At 26.1% G+C, this 15654-nt stretch overlaps 2 protein-coding genes across 4 annotated transcripts; both read left to right on the top strand.

Annotated features, from left to right (window-relative positions):
• The first annotated feature begins 533 nt into the window (after window positions 1-533).
• On the top strand, window positions 534-15635 carry LOC112597356 (NACHT and WD repeat domain-containing protein 2). 3 transcript variants are annotated; one of them, XM_025343372.1, is made up of 23 exons: window positions 534-805; window positions 896-984; window positions 3569-3685; window positions 5161-5364; window positions 5419-5563; window positions 5654-5879; window positions 6259-6457; window positions 6517-6966; window positions 7040-7179; window positions 7482-7937; window positions 8024-8276; window positions 8337-8509; window positions 8588-8611; window positions 8763-8982; window positions 9039-9251; window positions 9327-9487; window positions 9632-9918; window positions 9988-10201; window positions 10283-10501; window positions 10567-11116; window positions 14805-15133; window positions 15200-15380; window positions 15441-15635. In XM_025343372.1, the coding sequence occupies exons 1-23, from the start codon at window positions 703-705 to the stop codon at window positions 15591-15593; spliced, it is 5106 nt and encodes a 1701-aa protein (XP_025199157.1). In that variant the 5' UTR covers window positions 534-702; the 3' UTR covers window positions 15594-15635. The 3 variants fall into 3 exon arrangements, with proteins under 3 accessions (XP_025199157.1, XP_025199158.1, XP_025199159.1); XM_025343373.1 differs by lacking the exon at window positions 8588-8611; XM_025343374.1 differs by lacking the exons at window positions 534-805; window positions 896-984; window positions 3569-3685 and adding exons at window positions 4252-4337; window positions 4421-4452.
• Window positions 12306-13347, top strand: LOC112597358. Its single transcript, XM_025343375.1, has 2 exons — window positions 12306-12374; window positions 12492-13347. Exon 2 carries the CDS (start codon window positions 12494-12496, stop codon window positions 12977-12979), a length of 486 nt encoding a protein of 161 aa, XP_025199160.1. The 5' UTR covers window positions 12306-12374; window positions 12492-12493; the 3' UTR covers window positions 12980-13347.
• Window positions 15636-15654: the final 19 nt, after the last annotated feature.

The raw sequence follows: 15654 nt of genomic DNA, 5'->3' as shown, positions 1-15654 counted from the left end.
TATTAGCAAATACTATGAGTAAATGAATAATAATATTTTTGTACATATTATTAAGTAAGTATATACGATATACTTACAATACCTACACATTCTATAATCTACTGATATCAGCATGTAATATTATGTTTTGTTCATTCATAGTTATTAGTTGAGCTTATATAGATATAGACTGGTTGCCAGGCACCATATCGTATCTCTACTTTGTCAAAGTGCGCTTTTACTCAAAATCGTATCGAACCGTATCATTTTGAAACTAAGTACGAACTATTAAAATGTATATATCATGTATATTGTGTAGAAAATAAATAATAATGCACAAATAATGCAATTACCTACCCGTACACTTCCCCTCCCATTCAGCGTCTTAGAACTTCGTGTTCTTAGCAGAACATGCAATTAAAAATCAATATAATATAACGAACGACATTTAACAGTTGAATCGCTCTGTATAAATAAACAATAACGAGGCAAAGGGTTGCTATATTATAGTTTCGCATTAAACACATACCTACACGCATACATATTATTATTAGGTTTAACTGTTATAAAAAAGTGTTTTCTCGAAAAGTTAAAAACGTATGGGATAGTAACACGCAGTCATGATTCTTCATTCCAACACAATGCAACCACCACATTTCATAGATGAAAGATTTTAAACTACACAGTTAAAGAAAAATTATTATAGCTTCATAGTAATACAACATGGACGACCGAACAGTAGATTTAATTTTCGCAGGATCCCTCGAGAACTTGCCTCCAGTTAGTTCAAAAATTGTTAGAATTTTTACCAGCTCTACATTTACAGGCACGTGATAATTGAGATGACGAGAGTTATTTAAAAACTATACGGTAAAATAATATATTAATTTAATATTTGTAAAAAAAATACTTTCAGATACTACGATGGAGAGAAATACATTAATGGCGCAATGTTATCCAAAACTTAAAGATTTTTGCAGAGAAAAACATGGATTAGAATTTCAGGTGAAAATAAACTGACACAGCCAAATTAAATAAATCAGACTTGTATACAGTTTTTTTCTTTTTAAAAATTATAGCTTTAAATATTATTATAACATTTTTATGCAATTGCTTATTTTTTAGCAGTAAGTAAAAAACTATTTCTTCTACAGTCTACACACTTAGATATATTATGTTGTTATTATTATTTTACATATTTGTGGCAGTGGCTAATAATAGCATTGACAACAAAGTTGTTACTTGTTAATATATTTAGCTATACCTATTATTTACATTATTCAAAGTTACTTTAGTATATTATTAAATTGATTGACGAATATCTATTTCTTTTATACAAATTTGATGAGTGTATTGACTACATACTTGATACTTGTTCCTCAGTTGTGGAATAAAAGTGCAAAAATACATTTTATTACAATATAATTTGATCTAATCTAATTATCAAATCCCATTTTTAGTAAATAATTTAACTATAATTAACATAGGTGTACGGTGTACGTGTACCTATATGTTGGTTGGTTTACATTTTTACTAAACATGCTCCTTTTATTTCATTTAATATTGCAGTTATTCATTTATTTACACTTATATTTATTTCAAATCTTTTTTTTAAATATGCTTATTTAAAGATAATATTTTCAAATACCTACTTGAGATTTTTATATCACTTAAGGAGTGTTTTGTAGTGATACAAACTTCATTTTTTTCAAATGAAAATCGCCCTGATTTATTTTTAATTATTTTGCAGTATTTAATATTTATTTAGTCATTAGTCATATTTTTATTAGTATTATTCAAATAAATATTACAAACTATAAAATGCTATAATAGATTAATATACTTAGCTATTACATTACCTAATAACTTTTAAAATTTGTAAATTAATTAAAAATTAAACAATATATCTATCCATATTTCATCTTGTTTTATCGTATCTTTAATCTAACATTTTTCGTTAATATCACATAATATATATATTTTTTTGTATAAATAATGTTTAATTGCTTAAAAAATATTTGTTCGTATTTTGATTTAGATTAAAATTTTAAAATAATTGTGCTGAAAAATATCAAGTAAAATAGGGTAATTCTCATTTGAAAAATAAAAGTTTCTATCACCATTTACTACTCAACACTCTTTGAATAGTTCAAAAAATCTCTAGTATTAAAAAATATGGCATTTATAAGTATATTATATCTAAATATATTAAAAATGAAATTTTAAATAATTGTATTGTTAAAGAAAAGAGGGGGTAACATTTTAATTAAAAAATAAAAAAAATATTTTTATTTGTTATTAAATAAGACGTTTTTGGTTTAATTTTCACAACAACAAAAAACTGTACTTAGTTTAGAATATTATAGTACCTAACTATATTAACGTAAAACGAAAACACATAGTATAAAGTACTAAGAGAGGAATTGACATCAAATGAATAACTGACCGTATGTGGCGTATTCCTTATCGACTGAATACTGATCATGTTTTTCATAACACACATAAAATTGAGAAAGGTAGATTATTTAATTATTCATATTTAATCATTTTAATTTTAATATATTTATTTTAAATAAAATGTGTGAAATATGTACTTAAAATGCAAGTATAACAAAATATACACTTAAAAGAAAAACAAAGCTGAATATGCATAATATGCAAAATAAAAATTATTGCTTCAAACTTCTATACAAATTTCTATATTACTTAAATATGTTTTGAATAATTATTAAAACATGGAAACTTCAAATTAGTCTTTTTCATCAAAAATTAATTATTATACATGTTTATTATTTTTATTCCATGATGGGAATAGGGTAGAAATTTCTTGAAAATACTCTGTTATTAATTTAGTATAAACAACTTCATCTTAATATGATGCAATATTGTTGTCTTAACATATTAAGATACATAAGATCTTTATAGACATTAAACAGAGAAATAATAATCTATTTGTCTATAATAATTAATAACAATAAATTAATCTATTTTTATAATTTGTGTTTTGATATTTTACAATTTAAAATTATTTTTGATTACATGTAAATGAGCTAAAATAGAATAGCCCACATTTTTTAAAAGTAGGTACCATTGTACATGTTATTATATATATTGCTTGTTTATCATTAATAGGAACTCATACTCCAAGGTACCACATTAATTCGTAGAATTTGTTTTTAATAGTTCACCTATTATTGGAATAATATTAACTGTTTTGTTATCTCATCTTTTTTATTTATTTTAAATGTTTTTTTAATTTTTATTCTTTGACTTTTAATCCGTATTTTATTATAATGTGGGACATTCAATCATAATTGATTTTAAAATTTAAATCAGATTTTGTTTCATGCCCGCATATCTGTAGGCTATTATATGTCTTTATGGTATATTTGATGTGTGCTGTATATGCATTATGCATATGCATATAAATATATCTTAGTTATTGTAAATAGTATGCATGTTTATAAGTATTTAGCCACAATATCAAAGTTTCATAAATCAATATAATAAATTTGACCTTGGTGTATAGTTAGGTACCAGGTACGGTTGGTAAAAATAAGTAAGATACATTTATAATTTTTAATTTTAGGTGGTTGATATGAGATGGGGTGTTCGTGATGAGGCCACAGACGATCACATGACAACTGAACTTTGTATGAAAGAAATTGAAAACTGTCAACGTTTGTCAATGGGACCTAACTTTGTGGTAAAATTTAAAACCATACATCTTAAAAACTGTTTATAATTGTGTACCTACATTGTCTAGGTACATTAAATAAACCTACGCGGCTATCCTTGTCTTAAACGAATTAAACATTTACATTATCAATAACCTTGAATAATACCGATAATGGATTATTCTGTGTTAATTTTAATATTAAAGCATTTAAAGCAAACAACACATGATTTGTTGTATTTAACGAAAATTTGACATCCTCTTGATTAATAATTTTATTATTTTCATATTATTAAACAAAAAAAAAAATAAAAAAAAAAAAAAAATAATCGACTACCTAAATCACAGAAAACATAATAAATTATTTAAAAATAAATATTTTAAAGCTCTGAATTCTTATAGATGAAAATAATTTTGATCATTTATAAAAAGTACCTACATCGTTGTGGAAATAGAAACTTTTGTACACTTGTGATAATGTAATGTAGTGTGTCAAAATGTTTATAAAGTAGGTATCTAAGAATACTACAATTTACATTTGATACCTAACTTTGACATTTGATAAAAACATTAGATGGACTGTACATGTCATTATACCAACAATATTGTTTCACGTATACGCACTGTAACTTTCAGTTTATAGGTACCTATTACAAGCCTTTTTTACCAATACAAACTTTAAGTATGTATAATTTATTTTGTTCTACATCAAGTATAAAACAATTATTGCGATATCTATTCTAGTATAGTTTATTTTGTGCGCAGGGCTCTAGCTAAAAATTCATTACAACCATCAGGTACCTATTATTACAGCAAAAATAAGTTTTAAGAACCTGTGTGGATTAACAAAACTTAATAGGATCAGCGACTGATAACTTTAAATTATTATTTATTTTAACTGTCAAAAGTCCTTGTAAAAATAGTTATTAATGTTATAATGTTTATAATAAAAAATATGAATTATGAGTGTATGTGAAAAACATATTTGTAATAAAAAAAAAAATAGGAGCACAAGATGCAAAATCAAATTAGATGTCAAGACACACTAAAAATCAATTGGTCAAAAATTCGTGGGTCAATTCGGACCCTATGTAATTTAATTTAGTCTCAGTGACTCAGTCCATAGAAAGAAAAATAACGTATTCTATAATACCAGAAATTTAAAAAAGTCTATTATAAATATAAAGATTGTTAATTATTTGTTTATATTATTAGTGTTAATAGACAAATTTTAAGTTTTTATATAAATAATATTGTATTACTTAATTTTAATAAAAATTCTGTCCATATATGATATATAATCATATTGTATTCATAGTTTACTAATTAGGTACTAATATTATTATTTTCAATTGTTATTAATTAATATATTATAATTTAAATTTTTTATCACTACCTACCATAAGCTTGCTTAAAGATGGTAAATACTTTTAATAAATATAAAAAAAATCTTAGGTAGGTAATTATATTCTAATATTTAATTATCAGGTATTTTACTATTACAGGTATTTCTTGGACAAAAATATGGCTATCGTCCGATTCCTACATATATTATTTCATCAGAATTGGAGTTATTAAGGGAAGAATTGGTTAATGTTGGTTCAGATGTTACCTTATTAGATATGTGGTATAGAAAAGATAGCAACGCTGTACCCCCAATTTCTGTTCTACAACCAATTTCTTCAATACTTATCAATTTTAATAATAAGGTAATGTGAGAATCAATGTAGTAAGTCAACATTGTATTCAATTCTAATTTTCAGCGAATCCCAAAACTTCAACAACAAGATCAAGCTATTTGGTGGGATACTTTAGCTAAAATGCAAAAATTATTTAGGAAATCTTCAATAAGTTTATTTAATAGTGGGAAGATTGATAAAGATACTATGCACAACTATTATATGTCAGGTAACTATAAGGAATAGAATATAGAAGAATTTAAAATCTAATTGCCGATTATTTTATTTATATAATATATTCCGTTGAATTGGTATTTAGTGACAGAGAGAGAAGTAATAAATGGTATATTAAAAGTAAAAAACACAAAAAATCACTGTCTGGCTTATGTACGCTATATAAACAACATCAATCTTCAAAATCTGAAGAAAGCTTCAAACTTTTTGGACATTGTTAATAGAAGTATTGATACAGAAGCATCTCGTTTATTGGGAAATTTACGAGATGAACGACTTGTGCAAAAAATAGAAACAACTAATTACCAAAAGTAATTTTATCGAGTTAATTATTACTATAATATGTACATAATATTATAAATCATAATAATAAATAAAATAAAAGGTAGCTGAATATTAAATTTGGTAATTATATACTATTGTTATTTGTTAGTATATGTATTAGTGTATTACCCAATAATACTTATATTTAAGCATGTAGTTTATGACTAATGAATATTAATATTTAATGAACTTACTTTTTATTGTTAATTCCATATACCTATATTTTTAAAGAATTTCAAAAAAGTAAATTTTTTCTTATTTATATTGTTATTAAATGCATTACTAAGTAGTTAATTTATAAAATAAAATCAAAAGTAATAAATCTAGTGAATTTTAATTTTAATTAATATTTAATTTATTTGTTAGATATACTGTTGAATGGATTGGTCGAGAAGGATTAGATACTGAAACACATCAAGAATATTTACAAAATTTCATAATGCATTTTTACAAAAATATTACCAAGTTAGTGGATAGAGCAATGAGAAAAGAAGATTCTAGTCCTCAAGGGCAAATTGTGACTGAAATATTACAGCATTTGCATGCTTGTCATAACTCTGTTAAAGTTGGCTTTTCAGATAAATTTAAGGAATTTTTTATTTTATTATATTTTTTATTTTTAAGGTTTTTTATGGGCGCGAAGATAGTTTGAAACATATTGAACAGTATATGAAAAGTAAATGTGAAAAACCAATGATACTCTTTGGCGAAGGAGGTTGTGGTAAAACATCACTCTTAGCGAAGGCTGCAGGCTTAAGTTATTCAACATGGTTTAATAAGACAGCCACCAAACCACTTTGTGTGATAAGATTCTTGGGAACAACTCCAGACAGTAGCACATTAACACCAGCATTAATATCTATATGTCAACAAATATCATATAATTATATGTTGCCATTTGATGACATACCTGATGATTTAGTCCCACTAACAGCTCACTTTAAACATTTATTAACATATGCAACTCTAGAGCAACCTTTAGTATTGTTCTTGGATTCAGTCGATCAGTTAACAGGTACCCAAGATACTAATAATGTATCGTGGTTACCAACAAGATTGCCCAATAATTGTAAAGTATGTATATTGAATGTTCCTTTAATCAGAATATTTTACTTTTTACTATTATCTAAATACATCGCTGTTTAAGTTATTGGTGTCTGTAGCAAAAGAAGAAGGAAATTCAGACGTATCTCGAGATTACCATGTGTTGCGTAGAATGATTGATGATGGAGAACAATTTATTGAAGTAACTGCACTTGGAGAAGAATTAGCTGAAGAAGTTATTAGGTATTGTTGGCTATATTTTAGCAATTTATAATTTTTTGCTAAATTGTCTTGTCTTATAAATTATAATATAAATTAAACTATTATTTTTTTATAAGTTAGGTATACAATTAAACACTTTTTGTCATTGTATGTTATTGTTTTCAAAGTATTTTTATTTTTATAAATTCTTATGCTCATAAAATGCTTTTAAAAATTTAATTTTTCTTCATTCCAAAATATTTTGCTTATCATTTTAGTTAATTTATATTACTAAACTATTTAACTTTATCTTTAATTTAATATTATATAAATTTACATAATAGAAAGTGGATGGAAACAGCACACCGAGATTTGACAAATTGTCAGTGGAGACTTGTATCTAATGCTATCAATCAATGTTCTTTGCCAATTTTTGTCAAACTAGTATTTGCTGAGATTTGCCGTTGGCGAAGTTATACAAAACCACAAGAAACTCATTTAGCATCTAATGTAATGGATTCAATTATGATGCTTTTTGAGAGGATTGAAAAACAACACGGCCGACTTCTTGTCTTTCATGCTTTAGCATATATAACAGCGTCAAAGAGTGGTTTGTCTGAATCAGAACTAGAAGATTTAATATCTTTAGATGACAAAGTGTTAGATGATGTTTATCAATACCATTTACCGCCAGTTAGGAGAATTCCTCCTTTACTGTGGACTAGAATTAGAAATGATTTACCAAATTACCTATCAGAAAGAGAAGCTGATGGTGTTAGTGTATTAAACTGGTACCATAGGTATGATTAATTCAAAATATATATCATTCATTTTTAAATGTTGTTAAGTTATTAAAATGTAGTATGTCTTTTAAAATGTTTTATAGACAATTTAGGGACGCAGCTCGAGAAAGATACTTTAAAAACATGAATATGGTTACCTATTTTCATTCTTCTATAGCTGATTATTATTTAGGAATTTGGGGTGGAGGAAATCCAAAACCATTTAAATATACTGAAATCCAGAGACATAGATTTAATTTACAAAATAGAGAAGGTTCAGCAGATAGGAAAGTACCAGTACAACCTCTAGTATTTTATTCAAAAGAAGGAACAGCTTCAAGATATAATTTAAGAAAAGTTAGTGGTATAAAACGGTAGAATATTCATACCAATAACAATTATAAATTCAATTCTTAGTTTGGAGAGTTACCATATCATCTCGTACGAGCTCATCGTTTTCAAGATTTGTATAAGAATGTCTTATTTAATTATCAATGGTTACATGCAAAGTTATCCTCATGCCCTTTACAAGCAGTTCTAAGTGATTTTGAAGATGCCTGTGCAAATATTGATGACCGAGATGCTACTAGGTAACATTTATTATATACCTCATTACTATATTTTTTTAAATATTTAATGTATATTTTTTATTTCAAAACATCAATAAGCAATGAGATCAAATCAAAGCAAAGGTCAGGTTTTTGGTTTTATAAATAAAATGTGTTTGTCCCTTACAGCCTTACAGGATATGCCAAATCTGACATGGCAATGGTCTAGGATGCCATACATCCTGAATGAAGACTTTTTTTAGAATTTCAAATAAATTTTATTATTAATTTTTAGAGAATTGATACTTGTTGCTGACGCCTTAAGACTAGGTGGAGCAATACTTAGTGAATTTCCTGATATGCTTGCTCCTCAATTAATTGGTCGTTTATTACCAGAAATCGGATCAAATCCAAATATAAAAAGTTTATTAGCAGAATGTGATAAATTTGGACCAGATAATTGTGCTCTTATACCTTATTATCATTGTTTGCATACTCCAGGAGGTCCATTAAAAGTATTAATTTTATTAACTGTCATTATTTTTTTATTAACTATATTTTATTTCTATAGTATTCCCTAGAAGGTCATCAATTTGCTGTTTTTGATTTTCAAGTTACATCTGATTATAGATATATTGTGTCAATATCAAATAGATTTATTACATGGGATTTATCTACAAGTGATATGACTAGAAATGTAAATCCAGGATTGGAAGGAATTATGCAAGCATTGTGTTTAAGTCCTGATAATCGTTATGCTGCAGCTTATACTAACAATAATCAAGTAAAATAACGGTTTTTAAATAATTTTAAGATTTGTGTATAATTTATAAATATTAAAATATTAAATTATGCACAGACTGTATTATTAAACTGTCTTACGAGTGAATTTATTGTTATTGAAAATCCTTTTGAAAATGGAGAAACGGTTTCAGGCGTTAACATGCTAAATACTCATTTATTTGTCCATGGATCTTTTTCATTGTGCAGATATGACTTAAGAGGAAATTTAGAATCTAAGTATATTTATCAATTATTTTTAGAAATTTATTTAACCCATTACTATTTATGAATTTCATATTTTTATTTTATTTTTTATTTATTGTTCTATTATAAGTTAAAATTAAAAACTATTTTTTTTATTTGATTTATATTGTTTTGCAGAATTACAACAAATGAAGATCCTAATCAATGGGTTTTGATGTCTGTGAAATTCATTACACTGACTTGTAATCGTTTTATATTTTGGTCTGGCAGAATGGATGACACTAGGATGATGATGCAAACAACAAAAGATAATAATACTGGTCCAAAATTCTATTTTCATAGTGCTATGGCTATAAATAAGGAAGAAACTAGATTATATTGTTGTCCAACTAAAAATTCTTATGATATTTCTCAATTTGATTTTATTGACAATGAGTGGAAATTGATTAAAAATTTAAAACATAGTAAAAAATTATTTTTATCAAATTTTAATTAAATGAGTTTTATTATAACACTATAATAATAAATTTCAGTTGGTAATTGCACAGTGCTTCAAATTAAATTATCCGAGGACTCATCTTCACTTTTGGGCACTATTTCAAATGGTTTTTGTATTTGGGATTTATCTTTAGATGGTACAAAAGTATTACATTTACCACACGGAGTACGTAACATTACTATAAACATGATGCAATCAAATTCATGTATGCTGTCAGCTGACAAACGGTTTTTGGTTGCTGGAGTTCGGTAAGTATTAAACTATAACAATTAACCTAATTATGACATTAAAATGATACTATTTACATATGGTTACTTAATTATTTTCAGAAAAATGTTGTATGTGTGGAATATGGAAACTGAACTGTTAATCAAAGTATTAGATGCACATTTTGGTCGCATAATATCACTTTTGCCATTAACTACAGGAAATTGGAATTCTGTAATAACTTCATCTATTGATAGATCAGTAAAAGTATGGAACATCAATAATATATTTGAACAAGTCCATGTTATAGATCGACATGAATTACAAATTGATTCTATAAGGTAAAATTTGGATTTTAAAAATAATTGTATGTGAATAATTAATAAATATTTAAATGAATTTCAAGTTTATCACATTCTGGCTTGGCAGCTACTGTAACCCGAGGTTGTGTTGGAATATGGGATATTAACACAGGAAGATTAATTCAACAGTTAGCAGACAATTTATTAGGAGCTATTGTTACTCAAGCATTAATTACACCTGATGGAAAATATATAGTATGCTCTGAATCTGGAAATTTACTCATCTGGAATCGTATCTTATGTAGAGTAATTTTTAAACAACAACAACCTGGAATTCAGCAAATAATGCTTTTAGATGAAGCAACAAAATGCCTAACGGTTTCAAAACAAGAAGAAATAAATGTAGAAACTCAGCAGAATATTGATGCTACTGCCATTGTGAGATCTATTCCAGATGGAAAATGTATTTACTCATTTGACTACCAAGTACGCAATGTTACGGGTATGGAATTCAAAGAGCTTGTTGTGACCGCAGATGGACTTAATTTGATTGCTCTGGCTAGTGATAAAGGTCACAGAGAAGCACTTCATATATTTAATGCGTCCAATGGTGAATATGTTACAAAAATTGTTCTCAAACAATCTGGAATGAAGGTAGGCATAGTTATTGCATATATCTAATGTACAATGTAATGCACTGAGGAATCATTGAATACCTAATATACTTGTTAGTTGTTAAATATTAAAAGATTTATTTAATTTACACTTTTAAATTAAAATCTAGATTAAAGGTTGTTCAAATATTCGAGAACAAAATAATTTATTCTACCCAAGTCTAATTACCAAACACGAATAGAAATAGAATTATATAAGCAGTCATGTTACTACGTGAGGCAAGAACTTACATAAATTTGGGATGTTAGATTAAGTATTAATATCCATGTTTGTATGTGGTTAACTAGTAGCATGTTTATAAATTTAGACCTTCCTTGATTATGAACAGAGGTTGTTCATACACAAAAGTCTAATGCTGATTATTTAAACCAATTTATCTAATTTGTGTCTCCCCCTTTTATATAATACATAAAATTATCTAATTGTACACTAGTATGCATACACATAATATAAATTTATTTCAATAACAAGTTATACATACAGAATGATTGTGATATATGTAGGTTACTATATATGACCATTAAAAGAAGAAAGTTAATGATAAATTGTTAATTTGTATTAAATAATAATTTTTTAGGTACTTATAGATTATAGATGGAAATCTATTCCATAGGTGTTGTCAAATTGTGCACTTGTTATTTTTAAAAATTTTCAAGCAAATGATCTAAATGTTGAATCAGGCACGGATCTAGAACAAAGATCTAGAAGGGGGCACAAACAATTTTTTTATAGTTACTTAATTCATAATTAAAAATTTTTGTCATAATAGTAAGTTTAGGTAATAAATGTAATAAATAAATTAATGATTATTTAATATAATATAATATTTATAAATAAAATAATAAACGTCTATTTGCATTTTTGCTTTTTTCGATATATAATAAATCTACCTTGTATAATATATTATATTATCAGATGTATATTATGTGATTTTAAATATAGCAGTAGGTATCAGAATTTGTAGAATTATGAAAAAAATGTGAGAAATAATATGTCTGGCGTTGGGCCCCTAAGTCCCCTCCCTGTATCCATATCTCAATGAATGTATTGGTTGGAGGAATATAGTGAAGTTGTACTGATTTTTTTTAGTAGTGGTGAGGAGAAAGGGATCTGGGATTAGGGTAATTGAAAGCTGGGTATAGTTATTCGCATTTATTCAATTGTGTTCTTCCTTTATCTATTGTTAGTCTCACATTGGAGGTCAGTAGAAGTGCACGGATCATTTAATTATTTCAAGGTTGGTTTTGGTTTTGTTATATAACTGAATTAATGGTTTCTATTTAATACGATTCATTTTCTTAAAAATTCCATGTTCATGTTTGTAATTCACACGTAATTATTCCTAACTTTTCAGAAATGAGATTTGACCATTTAATGACCACAAAATTTACTCACAAGAGACTGCTCTATTTTCTGTTAAAAAGTAAAATGAATTATATTTGTATTGTTTTAATTATATGTGGTGCTATAGATGTAGTCAGATCTTGTGATTGGAAAAATTATAATGTTCAATGTCAACAGAGGGAGAAGTGTTTGGATTTAATAAATTATTCTCATGTGACAATGTGTATTAATGATTGTAAGAATGAAGCCTGGGATAATTGTTTGCAAAGTATTTGGAACGTTTCAGTAAACGGCACTAAATATGGTGCTGATCTGAAGAGAAATAAACGACAACCAGGAAGAACTAAATTAAAAAATCCCGGAGCCTTATGCAAAGGAAGTCATGATGATGAAGATACATGTAGAAAGTTTTGTCCCTATAAGTATTGCAAATGTAGAGCAACATGGGTAGGGGGAAAAGAACAAATGGATATGACATATGACTGCACCCCAAAATAATCCAGTGTAAATTATGTCAAATTATAATATGAAATTTCAAAACCTATAGTTGTAGTTAGAAAATTAGATTTAGTTCATTTCACCAATTTATCCATAATTTGATAGACCTCAGTAGGTACTTAGTTAAATTTTGATAAATGATGATAATTGTTATAAAATAATGTTTTAGATGTAATAAGGTTATTTATTATTATTTAAAAAAAATTGAAGTTATGTACGTTTTAAAAAATTTCAATTTAACGTCAGGCCCACGTGATACAGGTCTATAGATATGCCAAGTTTTTACTCTGTTCTATTATCATGAAATTAATATTGTTTATTGTTGTTTATTATGATGTTTTTTCAAATATAGTTTATTTGCAATCTTAGTCTGTGTTCATTGAAGTATTTGTAACATTGATGCATGAAAAGAAATATATATTGGTTTTGTGTTTTTTTTTTTTTTTGGCATTTATCTATTTAGACTTGTTATTGAGAGTTGTATAATGTATATATACTGTTTAAAGTACAACAGAATGACCGAAATAGACATATAATTTGTATATACTCAGTGTTTGTAATTGTAGACAATAATTGATATCAATCTTTAGTCAAGTTATGTGGCTTACATTTATTAAATGTCACCTATTTATTTTTATTCCTATTTACTAAAATCAAAATCAATATTATACAAATTAGTAGCATCAATTTTTTCTTTAAATAATATTATATAAATCTAGATTTTTAAATAATATTAAAATAGATAAAAACATTTTGGTAAATTAAGTATAAAAACTAAACACTACAGTAAGTATGCGTGCTTAAAATTGTTTTATCTATTTATGAATGTGTGGCAAAAAAATAGAATTTGAATTTTTTCAAGTCTTATTTATATCATTATATATATACATACTTTAACTATAGTATATAAAAACAGATGAGGAAAAAACTAAAAAAATAAATCAAATTCTGTTTTGAATCCTACTTAAAATAACATTAACTATTTACCAATATAAATAGTTAGTTAGTAACAAATATATTGTGATAAATAATTTTTAATGCTTTTTAAACTATAGTGAATTTTTTATTTCAATAATCTCTATCTCAATACTTCTGTGTTACACTTATTCAGCCGTTATAATTTATTGTGATAATTTTAAAAATAGATGCTAAATATTTAAAACAGCTTAATTATTCTGTATAAAATATAATATCTTTAGTGAATTAAAAATAACCTAAGTGAATCTGACTTAAAACAACATTAATGATTTAGAGATAGTAGTTTAGTTATTAATAAAGTCTCTATGACTAATACTTTTTAATGCTTAAACTATGGAAATCTTATGTATTTTCTAATTCAATAAGTGTAATCTTAATACTTCTCTATCAAGTCATTATATTTTTCTATGATAGTTAAAAAATGTTTAAGTACATAATAAGATATGTTATACATAAATAACAAAATATGTAAAATTGTCTGATTATTCAGTGTAAAATATTATATTTTTACAAAACCATGAATAAGTAGAGTGAATTCCAAAATGATGTGTTCAATACAAAAACAGATTTTAACAACAAATGTTATACTGACAATAATGATTTTTAAATAGTTAAATATTGTAAAATGAGCTGATAATAAACCATATTATATTAATGGGGTGACAAAGCTCAAAGATCTTCTTCCATGACCTTAAATTGTATTGTTATGTAGCGTCTAGATTTAAAAAATAAGGTTGTTTGTTGAAAGTCACGTTCAAAATGTTAATAAAAAATAAATACTGGTTGTGACTGATAATTTTTCTTTAAATGGCCATAAGAGTAAATAATAATATATTTTTATTTTCAGGATATTATGTTTATTGTAGCAATGCCACATCGAGCTAATTTAGTTGCTGTAATAAATCCTGATAAAGGTATGTTATTTGACATCCGTACAAAGAAATTTTTAAAATCAATTCCAAAATGGGGCGGATTTTGTACTAAAGATGGAAAATATGGATTATATGCACCCACCAGAGGGGGTTTAGAGCTTTTGGAACTTAAAAAAGGAAGCTCTGTAAAGACATTTATACCACGAGTTGCTGAAGGTGTATTTACAGTAATTTGTATGTTTAATAAAACCGATGAATATGTGTTGTATTATCACAGCGGGAAAAAAACACTGAGAGTTTTTCGGTTAGTCTAAAGTTCCTTAGTAATGTTAAGTATTGTACACTTACAAATGAACAATTAATTCAACAGACTTACTGATGCAAAAATGTTAGCCAACTATCGTGTACCTGCAGAATTAAGTGCTATAGAAACAACAGAAGATGGACGAGCAGTTGTTATAGCTACTGTAGACGGATGTCTAACAGTCTTAGCCATAGCTGATCCGATTAAGGATTCATTCCTCTCAGCGTTACCTTCTAGAGATGAAACTGTAAGTGTAAAGAATATTTTTATAAATTCTAACCATTAACATAATTAATTTTTATCTTAGTGGAAAAAGAAAATGGATAAACAACGAACAGCAAAATTATTCAAAGCTGCAGCTGCAATTACTAAGTTCTGTGTATCTGTAAATGAATCAAATTTAAAAGAAGAAGTTGGAAATAGTATAAATAGTTCACAGCTAATATTGTCAAAAGGATAAAATAGATTTATATTTATCTTCTAGAGATTGATTAATTTGTAGTAGTACATTATAATATGTA

The sequence above is a fragment of the Melanaphis sacchari genome, unplaced genomic scaffold (assembly GCF_002803265.2).
Source record: "Melanaphis sacchari strain LSU unplaced genomic scaffold, SCAv2.0 Contig40_pilon_pilon, whole genome shotgun sequence".
NCBI lineage: Eukaryota > Metazoa > Arthropoda > Insecta > Hemiptera > Aphididae > Melanaphis > Melanaphis sacchari.
The sequence above is the reverse complement of the archived record's forward strand: the minus strand, read 5'-3'. Positions and strand labels throughout refer to the sequence as shown.